Below are 24,938 nucleotides of genomic sequence, written 5' to 3'. Positions count from 1 at the left end.
TTGTCTCCTCAATTAAGTAGTTGTGTACACCATTTCCACTATGTCCCATTGGCAAGCAAGTATGTTTCATTTTCAGTGGCCTGAATCTAATATTTAGGAAGACAAGGCAAATGTCTTTTGAAAGACAACTATTCTCTGACTCAGTGGATGTTTTTTAAGAAATGTCATTGTGAAAGAGAGGTGAGAAATCTGGAAGAATCTGGATGAGAAAGTAGAGAGGGAAGAGGGACTATTTTTCTTTTTTTTTTTTTTTTTTAAGGTCAGAGAGGTAAGAGCATGTTTAAATAAGATTAAGCCACCAGTGGAGAAGTTGAAAGAAAATATAGAAAAGATATCACAGTTGGAGCCCTTGCTTAGATATTTGGAAGTGAGGAAAAGATGACTGTTTTAAACTGCATTAACAGGTAGTTATTTTGACAGGAAGTTGAGTAATATTTCACGTGATAGTAAGAGGTATAATCGTCTGTTGAGAATGATGGCAAGAGTGGAAGGGTGAGTGTTTTAAAAATAAGCCAGAATGTTTGCAGCTTCAGAGGAAAAGGTGTCCTTTCTGCGCGAGACAAACCTTTCTGTCTTATTCTTGATTTTTAAAAAAAATTTAATATAGAAAATTTCAAGCATGAATAAATGTAGAAAGAAAAGTATAACGAACCCACGTATACTCATTTTTCTGCTTCAACAATTATCAACTCATGGCCTATTTTCTTCCATGTATATGCCCACCAATTTCCTTCATGTCTCATATTAATTTCAGGTAAATTTCAGACCTCATATATTTCAGTAGATACTGAAATATATAGATAGTAGATCTATCATTTAAAACTAGTTTAAAAATATAGCCACCTACCATTTTCACACTTAAAAATAATTTTAATATCATCGAGTGTTCACTTGTTCAAATTTCCAGTGACCTCACAAATGTCATAAATTTTTTAGACTTTATTTAAATTAGGATTAATGAAGGTCTGTGCATGGAGATGGGTGACAAGTTTGTTAACTCATTTTTAATTTCCCTCATTTTGTATTTTTCCTACTGCCATCTATTTCTTGAAGAAACTCACTCTCTGTCCTGCGGTTTCCTAGACTCTGAATTTCCACTCTAAGTTGGCCTATTCTATTCCCTGTCTTTTCTTTTTTTAACCACTTTTTGTTATTATTATGAACTCCTAGATTTAAATGTATTTTATATGTTTTAATCTGTATGTTATTAGATTATTCATCATGTTGTTCTAAATTTGGCCAGTGGGAGCTTCTTCAAATAGCCTCCTGGGTCCTTTTGTCATGGCATCAACTGTCTGTGATCGACTTCCCTTGCTCTCTGTAGGGCTAAATGCTCCCCACCTAAAATAAGGCATCCCTCCAAGGATCTTATCTCTTTTAGTGGGAAATGGTATTTCAAGATTATAACCAAGTTTCAGAGATGTTCATTTTTACTGTGTTTGTCACTTTTTCTGAGTTTTTCAGTTGAGAGCTAAAAGATTAGGTAGATAGATGATAGATAAATAGATAGATAGATGATAGATAAGTAGATAGATAGATAGGTAAACTATTTCACCAGTTCATATGGATACTTACAATTAAAATGCAGGCTATAGGGATTTCATTTAACTTTTTCTGTCCTATATCTGTACTTCTTTTTTCCTACACCTAGATTACTGCTTGTCAATAACAATAGAAATGATGGAATTATAAAAAAATCATATTGTATTTTTTCACAATATACATAAAACAGTCTCAGAATATAATATAATGCTAATATTAACACTATAATTGCTAAAAATGCATTTTTATGCATTCTTCACTTTATAGACTAGCCCAATAGGGATGTTTAGTAAAACTATTCTAAGTCTTGGAAAAGTTCTTCTTGATGTGGTTATACTATCAATTGGATATAAATTTAGACTCATTTCTGTTTTCAGTGTTTAAGAATTGCTTTTTCTAAAATTTAATTTTATTTTTTAGTTATGTAAACTATGTACACAGTCCAAAGAGAAATATTTAATACAAGTTATATTCAAAGAAATTTAACATCTGTCCCTGTCACTGCCACACAATCTCCTTCTCCTCCGTGAGTAACCTTTTTTAACTTTATGGTTTATCCTTCCAGTTTTAATTATAAATTTAAAAATATATATGGTAGCATGCTATGTTCCTTTCTTTTTTTCCCCACATTTCTTCTTTCACTTAACAGTACATCCTGGAGATCACTGATTTAGTAGAATATAGAAATAATTCTTATTTCTTTTTACAGCTGCCTAATGCTCCATTGTATAAATGTATCATAGTCTATTAAGCTAGTCCTTTCTGTCTTTTCTAATTACAAAGTCTTGCAATTAATAGGCATATGCCTACATCTTTCTGTGTTTTTTCTCAGTGTGTCTTTGGTATGGATATCTAAAAGTGAGATTACTGGATTAAAGATTAAGTGTGTATATATATATAAAATTTTGCTACTGGAAAAATTTTCCTCCTTAAATATGTATGATTTTGCATTTCTGCTAGAAAAGTATGAGAGACCATTTTCTCAAAACCTTGCCAACAGAATGTGTTGTTAGTCTTTTGCATGTTTTGCCAATCTACTAGATTTTTTTAGGGGGTATCTCAGGAAGCCTTCTTATTCTGATGAGGTCAAGCATCCTTTCATGTGGTTAAGAGTCATTTTTAGTGAATTATTTATATCTAGCCAATTTTTATAGATTTAGTTTTTGTTCTTAATATTTTTAGAGGTGCTTATATATTAAGTAAATTAGAACTATGGATATTAATGGCAAATATTCCTTTCTCAGCTTAGTCTTTTTCCTTTACTTTTATTATTTTATATTTTAATCCAATTTTTAAATCATTTGCATGATTACTGATCAATTTTAAGTAATAGGAACATGTTTCTCTCTTCCAGTTAAGAGAGAAGTTCTTCTATGTTTTTTTTTTTTTCATTACTTATTTGGTTTCACATTTTGCATCTAAATATCCCATCTGTTTGGAATTTATCCTGGTATATATGGTGAGCAAGGGAACACAGTTTTGTATTATCTAAGATATTTTTTCATATTTAGTTATACAATACCACTTATTAAAATGCACACCCCATTCTATTGATTTTTAGATCCTGTTTTAGCAGATCCTAAATTTGTACTTGTTATTGGGTCTATTTCTGTACTTTCTGTCATGTTACAATGGTCTGTCTGCCTCTTCTGACAAAAACACCTACAGTTTTAATTGGAGTCTTTGATATCTGGTAGGGCTAGGAGCACTGCACTCTTCTTTTTCAATATTTGCCTAGCTATATTTGGATGCTTCTTCTTCTGAATTAATTTTATAATTAACTTGTTTGCTTCAGATGAAAAGAAAGGATTCTTTTCCCATGCTTTTAATCCTACTTCTTCCTGGCTCCTTCAAATCCAGATTCTGTCATCTAATCCCACTCTTTCCTAACCTTTCATGTTTCTCCCTTTCCTTTCTCTTAGTTCCTCTTCCAAGGAAATCAGGTCTCCTTCCCGTAATCCCAACAGAAACACACATGCACCCACACGTGCATGCACACACACACACCCTTTAGTCTTCACCTTTTCTCTTGTGTTCTTTCTTTTATCTACTAATTACATTCCATGTCTGCGCATTATTACCTCACATTTACTCTCCACACATTTCTCCTTCTCTACCCCTTTTCTGAGAACACTGTCACATACAAAGGATTCTTATTTTCCCTGCTCTATCTACGGCAATATCCTTTCCTGGATCCTCTTTCTCTGTCCTCTTTCTGAATTTAGCTTTCAACTAAGTGTTTGCATGAAAATCACTTCAAATGATCAAACTTGTAGAACAATGCTGCTTTATAAGTGATAGATTAGAAAAGTTATTTTTATACTATTTAAAGAAAAACAATTATATCTCAAATAATAGGAAATCATAAAGAAACACTGACAAAAATGCTTAAAACCTAAAAAGTCACTAAATTAATATTTGATAATTAACCATGCTTGCTGAAGGCATGGATTACCTCTCACTTGTTTTTTATAGTATTCAATTCCAAAAGAAAGGTAATTCTTAAAAACCAGGGGATAACATTTTTAATATTTCCTGACATGCCTATCTCTACAGGTTAGGTTGAAATACTATAAATGCTTGTGCATGTATTAACTAAGATAAACATATACCTATCCCCCAAAAGACATTAATGAGATAACAGGTATATAATCCCTCACTTGCAATTTTAAAATCCAAAATTTCTGAAGATTGAATTTTTAAGCAGGTTTGACACTAAAACTTGTATAAATGCTGAACCTTATCCAAACTTCTTGAAACTCTTTGTATCCTTTATCAGATTTATTGTGAATATTCATATGTTTGCTACAGAAATATGAAATTGTCTGTTGCTTCAGGCCCAACTGAGTGTATTACATGAACTACATTATGTGCCCAATATTACTTTCTAAATCTAAAAAATTCAGTTCTGGTACACATCTGGCCCCAGGGGTTTGGGAGACAGAATTTGAGGACCTGCCTGTCTTGGGAAATTAAATAACATGAGAATCTACAAATTCTGCCTGCTTTTCATTGAAATTTGTTTGAAAACATCTTCGATATAACTTTAAAAACTTATTGACCTCAAAGATCATGGCATTATATACTAACTGGCCATGTGTCCTTGGGTAAGTTACTGTGTCCCTGAATTTCATGTTCTTCAACCATCAAATAGGGGTAATCAGGTCTTCCGAAGGGGTGAGATATGAAATAATAGAATGCATGTGACAAAAGATTTTTCAGTCTATAAACTGTGCTGCAAATATATAGTTACTATTTTCTTTCTGTTAATAACTGGCATTATTCTTCAACAATCTATTTGGCTTTCATAGTCACTAAGAACTATTCTTAAAAACTGTTAACAGACTCTAAATGAGTAGCACTTAGAATGATGCATATTTTTAATATTCAATATTTATATTATAAGATTTTGTATTATATAAAATAGAATATGTTTTCATATTATAAATCGGCAAGTAAGTGTTCCTGGTGTGGCTGCTGTTACAGATTCTAGCTGATTTTGACATGGTTTATTTTACGTTTCATACTGTTAGTAAATGAGGGAATGCCAAGGGGGAAAAAAATGAAATCCTTTTAAGTGACAAAGAGTAACTTCTAGTTAGACATGGCTTTCATTACATCCACCAGGAAGCCTTAGTTTCTTTGTTAAGTAAATTCATAATTTGCCTGAAATAATGGATGGGTTAACCAAGAGCTTTTTTTATAGTTAATATGGTGACTTAATTCTTAATCATCCTCTTTCTTATGGGATAGAAACAAGCAAAAATAACAAGAAAGGATTGTTATTCCCACCCAAATGTATGATATATATGGTGATGGCAGTAGTAGTAATAGTAGCAGTAATAGTAATAGTAAAACCATCAACTTCTATTTTTAGACTCTTTTATAAATCATTGACCATTTTCATACAGGCTTTTAATAAAAAATTCCTCCAAATTCTAAACAATAGGTTAGGTACCTTTTTCTAATAAAAGATTACTTACAAATTTATCCTAAAACAAATTACCAAAGAGGGAAAAGGCATCAAAGCTAGGTCTTTTTCTAGCGTGTTTTACAACATTTAGTATTTAGGAGGAATAATAGAAGTATCTGAGATCACTGTAATGACTTCAATAACAATTTATTATTTCAAAAGAAATTGACACTGGATTTTTATTGATTTTTGAAATATATCATTTTCCATCTCCCAATATAAATTAGTACAATAGTGTTGACATGTACAATCAGTATATACTGCCAGTATAGATTTCTAGAAAATGGACGATTTAATGTTTCCAGAACTGACCCATTCTCACAAGGTGACAGGCAGACACAGAAGGATAAATCCATGGTTTTTATGTTAATCTCATTTTGTATATAGAATGTTAATAGAAAGAAACAAACTCAATGGTTTTCTTAATAGATAAAGTAATGAAGCTTTCAAAGGAGGTAATTGCTGAGCTGATAATGATTTATGGTAAATGAAATTATTTCTGCAATGAATTTTCCATATATCCCTAAAGTAAAACTATAAAGTTTTGTTTCATGGAGTTGTATCATATCCTTCCCAGAACATTAATTTCTCAATGATATCAACATTTTTACATAATTTAACACCATGGTTAACTTAATTGCACTTAAATATACATATATTTTATTTTTACAACTGGAAATTCAAGTATTGTGTTTTGGCATAAGTGTAAGAAAAATGTGGCCATTTGAATAAAATAAAATATTTTTTTTGTCATTGAGAAAAAAATTTAACTGGTTGAGTGAACTTTTTACTTCCAACATTTTATTATGAGTTGAGTATAAATAGTCAATGAGAGAAAAGAATGAGCTTTCTAAATACATTAAAACAGTAAGAAGAAATTTCCAATTATGATGACTGTTTATGCTCTCAATTTAAATAACTAGAAAAAATAAAAATCAGTGTGTGCAGATTTGGAAAAAATTAGCATATAACTTTGTTACCTGAGAAAAGGTTAACAAGTGAGTTAAGCTTTTTACAGGCTGGAAGTCATGTAAATGGACCCCAAATTAGAAAATATGACCTGTACCAGTAGAAAAAGATCAATCAACAGAAACAGACTCAAAAAACACAAATATTACATAGTTATTACAATACTATCTATATGTTTAAGGTGGTAGAGGGAAACAGGAGAATAAGGAGAGAAATTGAAGATATGAAACTCTTATTAGAGTTTAGAATTTGTAATGCAGTATTCAAAATAAAATGTGTACTGGATGGGATGTACATAAGAATAGCTACCACAGAAGAAAATATCAATGAACAAAAATCCATAGCAATAGACTATCCAAAATGCAAAATCGAGAAGAAAAGAAAAAAACCTTGAAAAAATACTGTTTGTTACTTGTGGGGCAGTATCAGATAATCATGTAATTGGTACCAGAAGGAGGAAGAGAATGGATATTTGAAGAATTAATGACTAACATTTTTTTTCCACATTTGATGGGGACTCTATTCAAGATCTAAGAAGCTCAGTGAAACTCAAGCAATATAAATATAACAAATAAAATAATGCCAGGACACAATATAAAAAGTTGCCAAAAGCCAGTGATAAAACGCATCAAAAGAAACTGGACAACACAGTATACTTACCTCTTATTGTGTTTCCATGTAGGCAGAAGAGCATTTTGGAAACAAAAAAAACAAACAAAAAAAAAGAAGCTGGCGGAAGAAGTCTTTTTTTTTTTTTCTTGAATGAGAGACAAATAAAAGGACAATAGCGAACTTCTTGTCAGAAACTTCTCAAACCAAATCACAGTTGGGGAACTTCTTTAGAGTACTGGAAAAAATAGTCTACCTAATACTCTATAAAAATATCTTTCTAAACTAAAAGCAAGTAAGGACAGTTTTAGGGAGAAAAGCTGAGAAAATTTGTCAACAGCAGCTCTGCAGTCTAAAAAAAATGTTCAAAGAAGTTCTTAAGATAGAAGGAAAATGATGCCAGGTGGAAAGTTAGATCTAAACAAAATAAGTATGTGGGCACATGTAAAATATACATTTCTATTTTTAAAATTTTGTTCAAAGGTAATTTACTGTTTATAACAAACATTGTAAGGTTTATAGCATATATAGAAGCAAAGAAGTATGGCAGTAATAACTCAGATAATAAGGAAGAAATAGAAGTATAATGTAGTAAGCTTGTTATATTACATGTGAAGTGGTGTATTATTTAAGAGTAGATACCGAAAAGTTAAAGCTGTATATTTTAGACCCTAGAGCAGGGGACAGCAAACTGAGGCACACCAGTTTTTGGAGAAAAGCAAACATTCTTTCTAGTTTTTGTATTTTTTTATGGCTGCTTTCACTTTACAGTTTAAAAAGTTTAATAAGTAAAACAGAGCTCATATGGCCTGAAAAGTCTGAAATGTTTATTATTTCATTCTTTACAGAAAAAAAAACATTTGCCAACCCATGATCTAGAGAAACTACAACACAACTAAATCAAAGAGATATAACTAATAACTAATAGTGCAAATAAAATGGAATGATCATATGAAGAGCTTTAAAAAAACTCATTTAATCCAAAGAAGACAGGGAAAGAAGAAAAGAGGAGCAAAGAACATCTGGGACAAGTGAAACACAGCTATCAAGATGGTAGATTTAAACTCAACTATATTTATATTAAATATAAACGGACTAAACATTTCAATTAAAAGGCAGAAGGCATCAGATGGGATTAAAAGAAGCAATATCCAGCTCTGTGTTGCCTAAAAGAAGCCCACTTAAAATGTGAACAAAGAAATAGATCAAAAGTAAAAGCATACAATTATATTTCATATAATCACAAATCCATAGAAAACTGGAGTGGCTATATTAATATTAAAGTAGGTCCATACAATAACTTGGATGCCTGACAAAAACATTACACAAAGGGAAAAATAGCCACACAGAAACACACTGTAAGATCTTAGCAGAGTTATTGTTCCTAGAAATCAGTGATTCTAGGGGTTGGAGGTGAAAGGTGGAAATTGACTGCAAAAGGGTAAGAGGGATCTTTTTGTCATTATAGAAATGTTCTAGGTTGTAATTATGGTAGAGGTTGCACTATTCTATGCATATATCAAAACTCATTGAATGTGCATTTTGAATTAGTAAATTTCTTATTTTGTTTTACCAATAAGTCTATGAGATAAACAGAACAATGATGATTATCCAAAGATAAATTATATGCTTAAAATCATCTAGGAAGTTTACAGTTAACTTGTTAAAGGTAAACCTATAGACTTTGCCTATCTTGTTCATTGCTGTCCCCAGATTTAGAATTATTTGTGACTATAATCATGCCCAGTTAACATTATTAAATGACTAAATTGTAGAATAAAATAATGAATATCATGTGATAAATTATGATTATCAACTAATCATAAAAATGCCTCTGGTAAGTCATACGGTGGTACTACAGGTTAGCTGCAAAACTGAAAAACATGCTATATACTTATTTTTAACTTGTTCAGATAATATGTTCAATACATTTTTCTTCAATCTCAGATACTATTTCAGGTGAAGTACCTTTAAGTTTAAAGTAGTGTATCCAACTACTAAAATGAAAATAAATAAGGTCTTTCCAAAACCTTTTGGACTTTCTGTGTAGAAGTGTATTTATTTTACTTTTTCAGATGATCAGCTAGATCATAGTTTTAAATTTAGAAATATTCACCTGAAAATATATTGAGCCCGTTATTTGCAAATGTAATTAATGTTCTATTTTTTAAAGTGTACCTGTGTTTGTTACTTTGCAGACAATCTGTACTGTTTCAGCCCACATCACTTAATGTAAAGTATTGTAATAGTATTTTCAAAGAAACTAGCATTTATTGAGCAGTTTCCATTCACTAGGGACACATAATAGCTCTAAAGGTCAATTCTTGTTTAGGGGAGGGTGGGCAGTGGAGAAAGCATTTTAAAAAAACAAAACTGAACCTGAACCATTGAAGAAATAGTATGCTTCTAGACACATTATTCACTTTTTTTGAATTCTCTATCACATTAAAAAATAGCAAGGGGGTTTTGGTCTTTTACCATTTATACAAGGTAGTAATATAGATTTCTAAATGTTAAGAAATATCAAATACTCCATTTTAAAAGCAAATTGAGTCTAAAGTAACTAGTTTTGTGTATGAAGCTAGTAAGTGATGGGGAGGCTCATGACAGTTGAAAATGAGTGATTTCTGAAGCTTTGCTTTTTATCATTCTTCTTGTTTGGCTAATTGTTTCATCTCATCTTGATTTCTGAATGTTTATATGAAGGGAGGTTAAGAGAGTATATTTCTTGCTTTTATCTTGTGTATCATAAAGTAGTTCCAAATTATCGAAAGGTAATGAAAATCATTTTAAGTAGAGGTGGTTAAATATATTTATTCTTTTATCTGTACCTCTAGCCACCTTTTCTTCCCTGAAAATACACTGGTAAGTTCAGTAAAATGAACAAAATAGTTGTACTCATAAACACAGTTTGATACTAAACTGGAATACATGAGCCAGTTAAATAAGCACTAAAAAACTAACCCGTTTCATAGGTGGATAACACATAATGTAGATGGAAATTCAGGTGAGGGGAAAGGGAAGTCATCTCTAGGTTGTGCTATTACCAGTTATTTGGACTGCACCCTGTTGGGGAGATAAGCACTGTGCCATGGAGAGTATTTTCTCTGGTATTTCTTGTGTCACTGAAGAAAAAATATGCTCTCACGCTGGTACAGACCAATTTCTTCCTTTTTAATTACTTGCCTTTTCCATCAGCATTCAGATATACTGTGGTGTCCATCCTAAAACATCTCCATCTCTTCTTCCCTCCCTTCCTCCCCACTTCACTCTGCTCTCCCCTCCCCCCCCTTTCTCTCTATATGGCTCTCTTGCTCTCTCAAGCTCTCCGTCTATCTTTCCCTCCCTCCTCCCAAATTTCCTGCATTTCCGTTGCTCCCAAGCCACCATCGTCTCTCCCCTGGGCTTCTGTACTATTCGCCTACTATCCCTGAGGGCAAATTTGAGCCCCCACAAAGACCATTTCCCACAGAGCAGCCAAAGTGATATACTCAACACGAAATCAGATCATGCCTCCAAACCTCCCATCCTTACAACTTTTCAATGGCTTCCCTGTGCCTTTAGACTAAAATTCAAACTTCTGATCAAGGTCTCTAAAGCTCTCCAGGGTCTGGACCCAGCTTGCCCTTTTGACATTGTCTCCAACTAACTCCTCCTTGTTTAGTCCATTCTCAAGGACCTGCTTTCTGCAACTTAAACTCAATCATTTCAGCCTTTCCCATTTGGGGTTCTTTGTCTGTAAACTTTTCTTCCCCTATCTTTGCATGCCAACACCTTCATATCACAATATAGGTACAATTATTATTTACAAGTTATGGATTGAATTTGCCTGCTCTGATAATAGGAAACCTTTATACAGCACTTGATATTCTGGATCAGAATTGATTCTAAGAACTGTATATTTATTCTGATATATTAATGTTAAATTATACTTATTATTCATTTATCATTTAATTCTAATAATACGCTTTAAGACAAAAAACTATTGCTACCCCATTTTACAGGTGAGGAAACTGAACAGAGAAAGATTAAGAAATTAAGTAATGTGCCTAAGGTCTCAGCATAATTGGGAAACCAGGATTTCAATGCAAGCCCTCTGGTTTCAGGGTCTTTGTTCTTAACAGAGCTTTTCATTGATACCTTTGTATTCTTTGAAATGCTTCTCTGATAACAATACACAATGGATGTGTGTTTTTGGCAGTCTTATTTAACAAAACCTACACAAATACATGTAAGATTTAAATTTATTTTATCAAATTTTATTCTCCTCTTTTAAAACTTCTTTTAAAATACTTCAAAAGGGATGTTTTAAAAACTGAAACAAAACAAAAATATGAAACTCATGTGTGTGGAATGGGACTCAATCAATTATTATGTAAGAACAATAGGAATATACATCTATATCCTTTCTGTTATGATCTATTTACCTGAAACACTCTATGCAGAGTATTTCCTATATGAAGATTTCAATTGAATAATTACATATGCTAATTAATGCAACAAAGAAGTTTCTTGGTAAACACTACTAGTAGTTGTTTAACTTGACTTGAATTTCTTTTAAAGTTTTCAGTATTCTACTTCATTTATTTCAACTTTTCAAAGAAGAATAGTTTTATTAAGATAAGTATGTCAATGATGAACAATAATTTCTATAAGACACTTTAAATGATATAGTGCTTTTTATTTTACCAAGGTCAGAGATTGCATATTAAGAACACATTGAATGTCCTCACAATAGATTTCCTTAGTAGATATTTTTGCTGGGTAGGAGATAAAATCTCGATTCTGGTTCATGAGCCAAATTTTCCTAAGTAAATTTATTTTCTTCGCTAAATATGTTATTATATTTGTGGTAAAGAGCCTTTTTATCTTCAGTTGGTTGTATCTGCAGATATGGAACCAACAGATATGGAGGGTCAATCTGCAATTTTTTTTTTTTTTTGTCTGCCTGAACGGCATGTGGGATCTTAGTTCCCCAACTAGGGATCGAACCCGCGCTCCCTGCTTTGGAAGCGTGGAGTCTTAACCACTGGACCACCAGGGAAGTCCCAAGAGATTTAATCTATTCATGTCTTTGCCACCACCAATGGTGATTAATTACTATGATGAGGTCTTAAAAATACAGGAAACCTACCATATTTCTCCCTCCAGAATTCAGAAATAACTAAAAAATATGTAGGGAATAACTGGTAGAGATAAAAATACCAGACTTAGGGCTGATACAACTAGATTGTTGAATGTGATTTTGATAGATGACTACAGTGGGCTTTTAAAAGCTCACCGTCTAATTCTTAAAGTCACAGAGTGAAAGAGAGTGAACTGTAGGACTTCCAGACAGAGCAGCATGGCAGAGAACAAGCAGACAAGGTGAACCCTACAGCAAGGCAGGCATCAGAAGGAAAGAGAGAACAGCTTTGAGCTCTGCAATTTATTTTAATTCTGTTAACACTGAGGAGGTCAGTGAGGGGTGGGTGAGGAAAGACCAGGAGTGATGAGTTCTGACTGCGATGTTACCCGTGTTTCCATATAAACCTTATGGGATCATTGAATTGAGCACATCAGCAAAAATGTTTGCTCCAATTCCTGGAGTCCATGGAAAAACAAAAATCTTCAGAAAGATAAAATCCAACTATCTGCTTGAACAGACACGATAGTTATACCTAGTTCTGTAAAGTTCTCAGTTATCTAGAGAGTTTTTACATTTGTAACAGGCATACAAAGTCACCAATAAGATTTTGACCTCATCCCAGAACCAAAAATGAGTACAACATCATGTTAATAATCAAGGAGAAGGGTTGAGTATCAATATTAACTGAGAAGGTATCTGTTAAAATTGTTTTCCCTCTAGTGCCACTGTTCAATAATGTTCACTGCTTTACATAAGAGACTTCAACAGTGCCATTGTTTACATGTGAAATTGAGTTATACATAGCCAAATAGGTGGAGATTTTCTAATGACCTATCACATTTCAGGGCATCCTGCTTTAGTCTCCAGAATGCACCATTAACCTCTGTTCTTTGGTTTCATTATTGTGGAAATTCACACAAGGGGGAAATTTCTCAGAAAGAATACATAAGTCAAAATTGCTTTTTATGTAGAAAAGATGATTCTGGTAATCTTCTGCCAGTACAATATGCTTTGAGTTGAAATTGCACCTTATTTGAGTAAGCTCATCGCTATATATTTCATTGGAATTCCAAGCTCCAGCTGATTGAATTAGCCCGTCCACCCCCTCCCCCAGTATGATTGGCAGATTTAGCAAGTAAAATACAGGATTCCCAGTTAAATTAAATTTCAGATAAACAACAAATGATTTTTAGTATAAGCGTGTTACCTATAATAGTTGGTGTGTGTATATATAATATATATATATATATATACATATATATATGCTAAAAAATTGTTAATTTTTAATTTGAAATTCAGATTTCACAGGGCATTCTCTATTTTGCCTGGCAACCTTATCCCCATGACAGGATACAATTCCTTGTGTCTGCCCCTGGGATATGCAACTGAAAATATTCCTTTATTTGAGTATTAATTTGATAATCTTATGATTATAATAGCTTTACTGGCAAACTTACGGTGGGTTCGATTATACTGCAGTTTATCTGCCCTGTAAGATAAGGATGTTCATTTATAGACTTAAGAATAAGGCACATCTGGATATCAACTTGAAAGATCATAACCGAAATTACTGTCCTTTCACAGTCAAGTGACAGGTTTCTAGTCAAACCTAGTGGTAGATGCTATTTTATAAAAATAATATATATTTTCCAGTGTAGGAAATTATCAGGATCAGCTAGATTGGCCTAAAAAAAGATCTTAATTTTAGGCAGTTACTTGAGTATATATCTTGATATATACTTGATATATATTGATATATCTCTATTAGTATGAATATATTCTTAGATTTTGGATCAAACTGCAAAATTTAGTACTACTTTTAGGAAACAAGCTTGTTTGCAACTGTGAAGTGGCTAGATGAGTACTATGGCTCTAGAGCAGGGTTTGAAACAGTGCCCTCCCAGCCTAAAAACTTTACCCTTGGGAAGATTAATATTTATTGAGTATGTGTCCATGTGGCTTTATATTTACACCTTCTCATAGCCTTAGCAGCTAAAAAATCTCAATCCTAAAGCTATTTTCATTTTCAGTGCCAGTTCAGTTCTCTATACTTGAAGTCTGATGATGTTTTCAGAGTGAATTGACAAACTTAAAGGGCACAGCTTTTTATTTTTAAAATATGTATTGTTTTAGAGAAAAAACAAAGGATCCCGTGGTACACTTCCCTTAAAACTTACAATTAAATTCTGTTCCATGGGATTCTTTGCATTTGGCAAGAACATTACCATGTCTTATATCAGATATATCATGTAAGGAAGTCAAAAGTATTTAGGACCTTCGTGCTTTTTAGGTACATTTCTGTTGTGTTTTTTAAACACGATGACATTAGATGATTTTTTGCAGAATTCCCATATGAATGTTCCTTTCTGGGATGGCCATTTTATAACCACAATTTTTTTAATAATTATGAAGCATAATAAATTAAGTGAACATCCTGTCTAGCTATTTCATTAACAGGATACTTTTTCAGTGTAATAGCTTACAAGGTAGATTATAACTGTGGTTGTTCTGAACAGAATTAGATACTTTATTTTAACATCTATTGGAAACAAAAGGTGAGCACCTGTCAGATATTTTCCAGTGGCAGTAATTTGAAAATAGCCAAAGTTATGTACACGATCCTGCTGTGGACAAAGCTGTAGCAAGTTATTGTTGACAGCTCTATGGTTTGAAGATAAGACACTCTACAATAATTCCTGTAATTTTCTGTAAGTGGTATAACACACTTGGCATTTATTTATCTTCTAGATGAAATGAACGATCATCAAAGTACCCTCTCCTACATCCTGATAAACCCATCTCCAGATACCAGACTAGAGCTGAATGATGTTGTGTAAGTTGATCTCACATAAGGCATGTATTTTCAGAAAACCATGGATTTATTTACTTTTATATTTTTATTTCCACCATAATAGCCCCTTATCTTTCTTGTGATACGAATGCTTAGGAAATCAAAGTCTAAATTTTGTGTTCAATAAACAAATGCATTTTGTATATTGCTGTGTGTAATACTATATAAAAGCAGTGTAGGATGGTAGAGCTAAAAAAGAAGGAAAAAGCAGCATGAATTTTGTATTTTGTGAGCAAATATACATTTGGACAAATAATAGAAAATATGTGGAACAAGAAGAGATCAGCTCAAAGGAAAACCTAAATATCCCACACTAGCTAGTTGAAATACCTGAGAGTTTCTCAAAGCCAAGGTAAAATTGGTCAAAACCCTTATTAGGAAAGGATCTATGGTAGTAATTTGATTCATCAAAAACTATGTATTATGCATGTTCAGTTGTACTAGTGTTGCCTTAAAAATGTGCTCTATAGAAACAAATAAGGCATTTCCCCTGATTTCAAAGTGTTTACATTCTAATTAACAAAACTACAATTTAAGCCTTAACTTTTAATAGCAGTTATATATATGAGTTTGTCACATGACTTAAGCATTGATTAAGTGAGATGGTGGTTTTCAAAATTCAGGAGAGAAGCCATTATTGTGAGCTACAGGGATTACAAAGGACGATGGACTTGAACTAGACACTCAGGGTAGTTGGAATTTGTGCAGGTGGAGGAGAAAGGAGTGACAACTGCAGAACATTTGTTCCAGAACAGGGGAGATGGCTTGAGAAAATGCACTGCCTGGGCATCGCATAATGTGTGCCAGCTGGCAATACTACAGAGCCTAGTTTGACCAGAGTAAAAGCTTTGTATTTACTTCTCTGTTGTTGAATTAGTTAAACATAATATTGGCAACATATTAAACCTGGCTTTGGAAAGGACCTTAGATGACAAAATACGGAATTGATATTCAACCTTATAGACAATGGGCAGCACTTGGATATATGAGCGAGAAAGTAGAAGGATTTTAGCAAAGGCCTTTTGACAGTTGTAGGTGTAAACCTAGGTGAGAAATTCCTAATGAGTCTGAGCTTGAGGTTCATGGTTCTAAGGCCGAGCTGCATCAAGGCCTGCTTACACAGGGTAGTTAACTCCAGGTGTATTGGTGACATAAACAAATGCCAAAGATTCAAAAGTCCTTGGTGGGGTTAGGTCCACAGGATGTGTTTGTATCTATAACCTGGAAATAATAAGGTCAGTGACTAAGAAGAGTGAGAACATTATGTGTATGCAGAGCATGAAGTGGATCCATGCAAGTGATTTAGAACTAAAGCCAAGTAATTATGCCAGCAATTAGATGCTGTCAGTTTCGTGGGAGATTTTGGCTGGGGTTTGGAGGGGTTCAATTTTTTAAAAAGAGCTCTGTAAAAAGCAATAGAATTGATTGGCAGGATGGAGATAAGAATCGCTCATAACACCTGGATGATGGATTGTAAAGACAAGATCCTATGGAGGTAAATTTATGGAGACAAAGAGTGAGATTTGTTCATCGGTCTGGGAATTGGAAAATAAGGGGCTCTCACACTGGCTTTCAGATTTCAAATCTATGTGATTGCAAAAGAAATTACTGCTTCACTGAAACAAGTCAGTAGAGGGAGGCACTTTTTCAATGCAGGGAAAGAGCAGTCGTTGGTATAGGAGAAAAGAGAGATGATGAGCTGGGATTTAGGTACCTTGTTCAGTTGTGCTAAGTGGAAATGTCTAGAAAGCATATAGAGATACAGTACCAAGCTTTGGAAAGAAGCTAGTTCTATATAGAAACTAGTTACTTTTCACCTTCTAAATGAATAAAACCGAAAAGAGAATGATTTTTTGAAAAAAAGCGATACATAAAGAAGTAAAAGTAGAAGAATGAATATTGGCCTGCTGAGTGCTGCTCAGTTTTAGGGCAAAAAGATGAATGTGCTTCAAAGGCTTCTTAGGAAAATACATCAGCAGGGGTAACTTTGACCCAAAATCAGTGTGAAAAGATTTTTGTAAGTCACCTAAGATACAACTAGCAAATTTAATAATGCTTTATTTTGCCATCTGATGATACTGGTTAGAGTATAGGAACTTGGGGGAATCTGATGAATGGTGATTCCAGCTGCTAGAGTTCTTAAGGCGGCTGTCAAACTTTATATCCAGTGGGGATGCTGAATTTTTGGAGCACTTTAAGCTAGAGGAAAATATCTTATTTGTGATGCACCTGGCTTTCAACTGCCCATTCTGGAGACTTTACTTAGCATATGACTGTAATACAGCAAAACTGCTCCGTTTTTCTTGTGTCCATATTTACACATGTCTTTCTTCCTTTAACCCATAAAATCAGGCAATTTTTTAAAAATCTGCCCTTGTAGTCCCAACTTTCATATGTCTCTTTTTCAAATTATCAACTATATATGTTTTTTTTAAAAAGTTGGGATTACCTTATTTTTATTTCATAACAAGTTGTAAATTTCTTAAGCCTAATATAATTCTTTTCCATGATTATTTTTGATGGCATGGGAAGATAGTGTTAACCTTTTGAGTCTATGTATCAATACAAATCCTTCCATCAGATAGATTTTATAATTCAAAATAATTCCTGAAACTTTTTAAAACTGAAACATAAAAATAAAATATATGATGTTACAATATATACAGGTAAAATAAGCATGGAATTTTCTGCCTTTTGCATGCTACTATTTTTTATTAGTTTTAAGCTAAAACATCAACTTGACTGCTATAAAAAAAAAAAGAACTCTTTTTTTCCATGATCTGTTTTTTTGCATCGAGATAATTAAATTTTAGTATAACTGGAGCAAGAAAATATGCTACCATGACAAGCAGTACAAAAAATGCATTTAAGAAACTTATTTTATTAGACTCATACTTTTAGTAGTGATTATAATAGGGAAAGGAAATTTTGCAGCTACATCAGTGAATTTAGGGGATAATGGATTATACTCATACCTTTTATGTTTTTCTAAAAAATCACTTTCAAAAGTTCATTTTAAATGAAGGTGCAACAATACTTTGATTTGAAGAACAATAAATCACTAGGTGATATGGGGTTAAAAAGCTTAATGTGCACTGTTAGTTTTCTTCATTGATCTACTATGCTATTGATATTCAAAGTAATTATAAAGCAGGTGGTTGGATAACAAAATCTAGTTAATAAATAGATCCAAGGACGCTAATCTCAACTTTCATTTGATCCAAGAAAATAGACTGTAGTGCTTGAAATTGCTCTTTTAAGGGACATATTTTACAAATATTTTTCCTTCGGTTTTTAAGAAGAGCAGTACAAATCTTCATTAGAGTCCCCGCTTTTAAAATAGTTTCTCCATTTATTTTGTAACTCCGAACATTATTATAAAACTATGAAATACTAATTGCATTTGCACCTGAACAAGACTTTTAGAATGCTGTATTACATATATTTACTTTCCTTCTCTCCCTTCCAAAACCTCAGTGGTTTCCAGTGGGAAGCCTTTGGAACAGAAATAGAAACTACTTATCCTGAAACTTAAAGTCCTGTATTAGCTGCTTTCTATGTTTCTTCCTGAATTTACATACCATCGTCTCCTGGTCTAACTGGTCCTCTAAAGTCAAACTCATTTTCTAAACGTGTTGGGAGCATCCTTTTCTGTGTCCCATTTCCTCTCCGTTTGTCTCCACTTAAGCCTGGAAAGCCATCAATCCAACCTCCTCAATAAACTATTCCCTCATTCACTGTTGTTCTTTTTGTCTTTCTGTGTTGTTTGGAATTTCTTTTTAATCTTTCCATCTGTTTCATAAATTACGCTCTGTTAATCCTCTGCAGGGGTCAGAAGTGTATGGTTTTTTGTATTCCCAGGACCTAGCCCAGTAGTCCAGACACGCTCAAGAAATGGACGCTCATGTCACTTGACGGTCTGAAGTAAAACATCTCTCTTGAGACAAATTCTAACATTATTGAAATGTGTGAGTTTGGCAGGTCAACATTTTCCTATTTACTAGTAGAATGAATTGAGAATTATTTTCTTTGTCCAATTTCTTACTATAGCATAACCTGAATTTTAGGTTAATAAATTTCCCAATAATTAAAATATTATCTAGGCATAATATCCTCCACAGCGTTTATGAAATCATTAATTTTATAGAATCATAGAATATTTAAATTAAAAAGCCTATAGAATAATGTAGGTCAAATTTATTTATGAATGATAAAAATAACACTAAGAGCAGTTGATTAATATAATCATGGCTAGGATTTAGGTATCCTTGATAGAAAAATAGCCAAAGAAAAGAATAATAAATCAACAAAATACTAAAATAAAACATAAACTTTTGAAAAGATGGAGGTGGTGAAATGTATCCTAACTGAAAGATAATGATTCTTCATTCATCCACATTCATCTTGATAATTTTCTCAGGTGTAGAATTATTACAAGCCCTTGCCAAATAAACAGCAAGTCCTTCCACCAACGTTATATAGAGACAAGTTTCAGTAACTTTAAACACTGAACAAATAAATTTAAAGTAACAATCTAAAGTGTCAATGTGAACTAGTTTTTTTGATTACAGTTATTTGCCTTGTTTTCTTTTCTTAGATACTTAATCCGACCCGATCCACTGGCCTACCTACCAAATGGTGAACCCAGTCGAAAAAACAGCATCTGCAACACCACAGGCCAAGATTCTCGGGAGGAAACTCAGCTTTGATAAAAAAGAAAATAAGAGATTTTTTTCTCCTACAAGGATCTTGCTTGAAACAACTCTAAATCTTAGAAAAACAAGAGTGTTGCTGGCATGAAATAAAGTAGATTGGAGTATATCCAATTCTCTCATATTAAAAAAGAAATCTATTCTCCTAGAAGTTTAGATAATTTTGAAATTTAAAGTACTGCTTTGCTGGTACTCCTCCCATTAATATTTGAAAGACATCAATGGAATGATTTTGAACACCTAAATTGAAACGCAAAAATTTGAACCTGATGTTTCATTGTTTGACAATAATACAAACTGTATGAAGCCAATTTTTAAAAAGTATTAAGGTTTATGAAAGTAAACTAGAAGTCCAGTTATATCTGGTGCGTCCCAATGGACATAGAAGATTGTTGCTCCACTTAAAATTAAATGTGTCCTATTATATTCTTTAAACTTGCCATTTTATAAAAATGAGCTCATCACAAGTGTCCGGCCTTCTCTACACAGATTAACAGACAAACTTGTATGGCTGACTTTTGTGTAAGAATCATAGTTTGCTTTAGAATATGAATCTTTAAGTCATTTTACCCTTTTTGTTGACTTTTCACATGATATATTCATTTTAGAATTTGAGCTGTTCATAGCATGTTTTATTACTCTGAAGAAACCAAAACAAACAAAAAGAAATATCAACTACATGAACTTTTCCCTAACTTTATGTTTAACACACGTTGTATGCCAAGAACAGTATGCGAAAGCAAATATTTATTGTTTTCCTAAAAGAGTCCTAACATAGAGAATACTTAAAACACATTTGTTGACTTTAATCTAAGAATTGAAACATTAATTGAAATATTCAGTAATGATTTTCATTAGACTCTTGAGCTTTAACATTTTTTATATATCTATACAGTATATTTCATTAGAAAGATAGTTTAAAATTAAAAGAAACAAAATTATACTTTTTATAGAATACAAAGAAATTTCAAAACATTAAAAGTCCTCCTTTATGCCTTTAGTATTGAAATAATAATACACCAAAAATTGGTATATCAAAAATTTTGATCTAATTTTGGAAAGTTATCTATAGGAGCTATGTTTTAACATTGTGAGGAAACAGCATAAAATAAAAATAAGTAGGTTTTGCTGTTTAAATGTAAGGTAAACCATACATAATTTGACAGTTATAAATAAAGAAACGCTGACCTTTGGCAACACCAGTGCTTTTACCTACGTTGCATTATTCCCTTTCAGAAACAGGTTGAAAAGCACAGAGCACAGTTTGCCAGGCAGTTGAAATGCACTGTCATTCCCATGAAAGAGACATTGACAAATTTAAAAAGATATTTTTCTTCCAATTTTGTATGTTTTTATTTCTGAATTTGACATTAAATTTTAATTCAACAGAAAATAGGACACATAAGACTAGAAAGAGACGTGTTATCATTTCTTTTCACAAAGAAGCAGATAAATTGAAAGGAAAATAGAAGGATTCAAAATAATAAAGAGGGCTTCCCTGGTGGCGCAGTGGTTGAGAGTCCGCCTGCCGATGCAGGGGACACGGGTTCGTGCCCCGGTCCGGGAAGATCCCACATGCCGCGGAGCGGCTGGGCCCGTGAGCCATGGCCGCTGAGCCTGAGCGTCCAGAGCCTGTGCTCCGCAATGGGAGAGGCCACAACAGTGAGAGGCCCGTGTACCGCAAAAAAATAAATAAAGAAAAATAAAGAAAGCCTAATATTTCCCCAATAATTCTATGGATATAAAATATAAAACATAAAATGTGAAATTATAGATTATATGGCCATTGTATATTTGGCTTTGAGAATATGAAATGCCTATTTGTTTAGTATTTTACATTGCTCTCATTTTAGAATGACAAGAACATCAAGAATTTCCCCTAAAATAGGGAGAGCCTATATTTAATTTTCTTTAACTATACAGGGAAGTAGAATTTATAAGAGGTTACTTAAAATTGGAAACATATCTTAAAACAAAGATTGTATGCATATGTATGTGTATATGTTATAAACACAGCTGAAATATATCAGACAAATACATATTCACATGTAAAATTTCAAACTAAAGGTGGAATTGAACAAATACATGTAATGGAGAACAATAATAAATTTAATGAACTTGTTTTATATCTGCACATTGATATTTAAGTATGATGTTTCTTTGAGTTGCCTTTTCTTTACTCCATTACAGTTATGTTTAGGAATAAATGTAAGATTTTATGAATCTTCTATTTCCCCACAAGATCTCAAGTTGAGTATTTTTGCATTATGACAGTTGTCAAGACTAGGATTTTAAGCTAGGACCTGACTATATTTCCTATAACACTATAAAATTTGTTTCATAAATTTTACAATAATTATTTTTGATTATGAACATTAGTCCAAATTTAATATTTGACACAATTCATATTAGCTTGCTATAATAATGATAGTTTATTAGCTTTTCTGTTATTTAAAGAATAAAAACATACTTATAAAAGCCTTTTAACAAACAGTTGCCTTTTTAAATACTTACACTTGCATATGAAAATAAAAAATGAAGTCAACATTAGTCCTTGTAACCCTATGGGATTTGGTTCTGTTTATTGTCTATGTACCATTTTGCTACCAGTTACACTGAATTGCTTTAAAATAAATAATAAAATTATTTCTGATGATGAAAACCCTTGATGTTTTTTGCCAAAACTTGAGGTATTTAGACAAATTATATTTTGAGTTGTCACAATTATATTTTCACTTGTCACTTTAATATATCAAAACCAATATAAACATGAAGGTGATCTTGTTGGAAAAGATAGCCATAAATAAACTCGTTGAATTACTTCTTAACATAATAGCTCCTGAATAGCTATGTCACAGGAAAAGGGAAGGAAGGAAGGAAGGAAGGACAGGGAGGGTGGAAAGAGAGAAGAAGTGAACAAAGGGAGGGAGGGAAAAGTAGAAAAGGAAAGGGAAGAAGAGAGAAGAAAAAGAAGGCAAAACGAAAACAATGTAGGTGCCAGAAGAGAATATTTTCTTTTTTAACAAAATGGAAGATAATGTCTCAATAGAGTCATTTAAAGGCCAGAAAAGCACTGGTTAGAGAAAATAAAAATAAGTTTAAATGCAAAACTAGGCTTTTGATCTAAGGAAAATGGAATAGAAACTTTTCTCCCCATTCCTTCTCCTAAATACAGGTAAAAACCCTAGATATGAAACTGAGCAGGACCTTGTGGGGCCTTCCCAGGGGCAGACACCTCCTGCACCATGTCTCAGGAAAGCAGTGAAGCAAGACAAAATAATAATAGTTCAGCCATAAAACAGTCAAGGACCCTTAGTTCCTCAAGAGCTATAAATTCTGAGCCATATCCTGGAGCTGTTTTACAGATACTGAAACCCCTGCAAGAGGGAAGAAGCTGACTGTGTGCTGCCCACCAGCACGTAGATCCCACACCAGGTGGAACCAGAAAATTGAAAACTGAGACTCCTGAAATAACATCCTGTTACCTCACCACCAACCAATCATAAGGATGTACATGAACTGATTACACAGGACCCTCTCCCTCACCTTGCCTTTAAAATCCCTTCCTCGAAAGCCACTGGAGAGTTTGGGTCTTTTGACCAGTAGCTAACTGTTCTCCTTGCTTGGCACCCTGCAGTAAATGCTGTACTTTCCTTCACCACAACTAAGTGTCAGAAAATTGGCTTTGCTGCACGTTGGGCAAGAAGACCCAAGTCTGGTTGAGTAACAGATATTATGCATCAATCCAGCATAAGAAGACTGAAAGGTAAAGAGAAGGAAGATGGAGTAGGGAACTGGAGCTTGAGGAGCAGCATGGTGGGTTTTCTTTTTGCGTTCTGTGGAGCTTGCTCTGGATATACGGAAATACTAATGAACACAGACAAAATTACCAAGAAAAACTGCTCTGTACTTCCAAGGGGCTGACTTTGCAGCATATGCAACGGTCACAGCACCAGCCTTCTGATGATCCTGCAGTGTGATTGGCTTGTTCAGAGAATGTCTCCTTAAATATATGGTGGTCAACACACCCAGTGGCTAGGAGCTTCCCTCAGCATCCCCTCGGATGGTGGTGTAGTCAAGTGCCTCCAGTGAGACCCTTCCCCATGAAGACACTCCGGCGATTTACAACAAGGGAGAACCCCAGTGACTTTTCTGCAATTCTTTGAGCCACAGCAGTGCCAGCAGAGTCTGGGTTTCAGCCCTGGGGTCTCTTCATGGGATGCTGTATCTCAGCTCTGAAGACAATGCATGCTCCTTGTATCTGCTATTGCTATATTATTTTCAAGTTCTTACTACTTGTGACTAACCAATCTGTCATTACTCCAAAGCTCTGCTACAGTTTATAATTATCTACCTTAAACTTTCTCTGTCCAAATCACTGTGTAGTTTATTTCTCCAGATTGAGTGCTGGCTGAGACTGGATGCATAAATGAGTTCTCCATCTGAATAAATCTGAGATAATGGTGATACCAAATTCCAAGGACTGGAATCTGAAGGACAGATGTTGGGAAAATTCAACAAATTAAATAGTGTCTGCTGGGAAATTTTTAAGACAGACAATGCTTATTCCTGGGAGCATAAGACAACTTCTATTTCATTTTGATCTTCCCTGATTTTTTATAGGACTTCTCTCTAGTCTATATAATTTGGAGGGACAGGTCAGTTTTAACTATGGTAGCTCAATCTAAGATTATAGCAACTGGTTCTAAAGAAGCAGTTACTTGGCTTATAATTGAAGCTTATGTGCTATCATAATATTCAACAGAATTTTATTCTATTGCTTATATCTAAAATGTTTTAATAGAGATAAAATAATAGTCTGTCTTCCTAAGTATAAGTCATAGCAGAAATATAAGAAACTGCACTATTATTTAGTCACACTCCAAAGAAATATATAGTTCTACACAGAGATTTATGTTTTCCATCTATCACATACAAAATATGTTTCATTTCATGTGCTACCAGGCTAGATAACTTTGTACTTGAAAGTTAAATACAATTCCAAAAGGAAACATTCCTGAATTTACAGACTGTGTTTCCCTGATCCGTATGTTATTAATATTTATATAGAATAAGAAAGCTTATGTAGGTCTTGGAATATTCTCAACTTACAAAAGATAGGACCTATGAGATGCTCTTATTACTATGCCTGAG

The 24,938-nt window shown here is 33.3% G+C and overlaps 1 protein-coding gene across 2 annotated transcripts in view; it reads left to right on the top strand.

Moving 5' to 3' along the window:
- The window catches only part of KCNT2 (potassium sodium-activated channel subfamily T member 2), a 373,439-nt gene extending 352,134 nt beyond the window's left edge, over window positions 1-21,305 (top strand). For both annotated transcript variants that reach the window (XM_032606842.1, XM_032606832.1), the window contains 2 exons: window positions 14,970-15,054; window positions 19,670-21,305. In XM_032606842.1, the coding sequence (XP_032462733.1) occupies window positions 14,970-15,054; window positions 19,670-19,781 (197 nt within the window). In that variant the 3' untranslated portion in view covers window positions 19,782-21,305. The remainder of the gene's footprint in view (window positions 1-14,969; window positions 15,055-19,669) is intronic.
- Window positions 21,306-24,938: the final 3,633 nt, after the last annotated feature.

The sequence above is a fragment of the Phocoena sinus genome, chromosome 1 (genome assembly GCF_008692025.1).
Source record: "Phocoena sinus isolate mPhoSin1 chromosome 1, mPhoSin1.pri, whole genome shotgun sequence".
Lineage (NCBI taxonomy): Eukaryota > Metazoa > Chordata > Mammalia > Artiodactyla > Phocoenidae > Phocoena > Phocoena sinus.
Note: the sequence above shows the minus strand (reverse complement) of the source record. Positions and strands in the feature narration are given on the sequence as shown.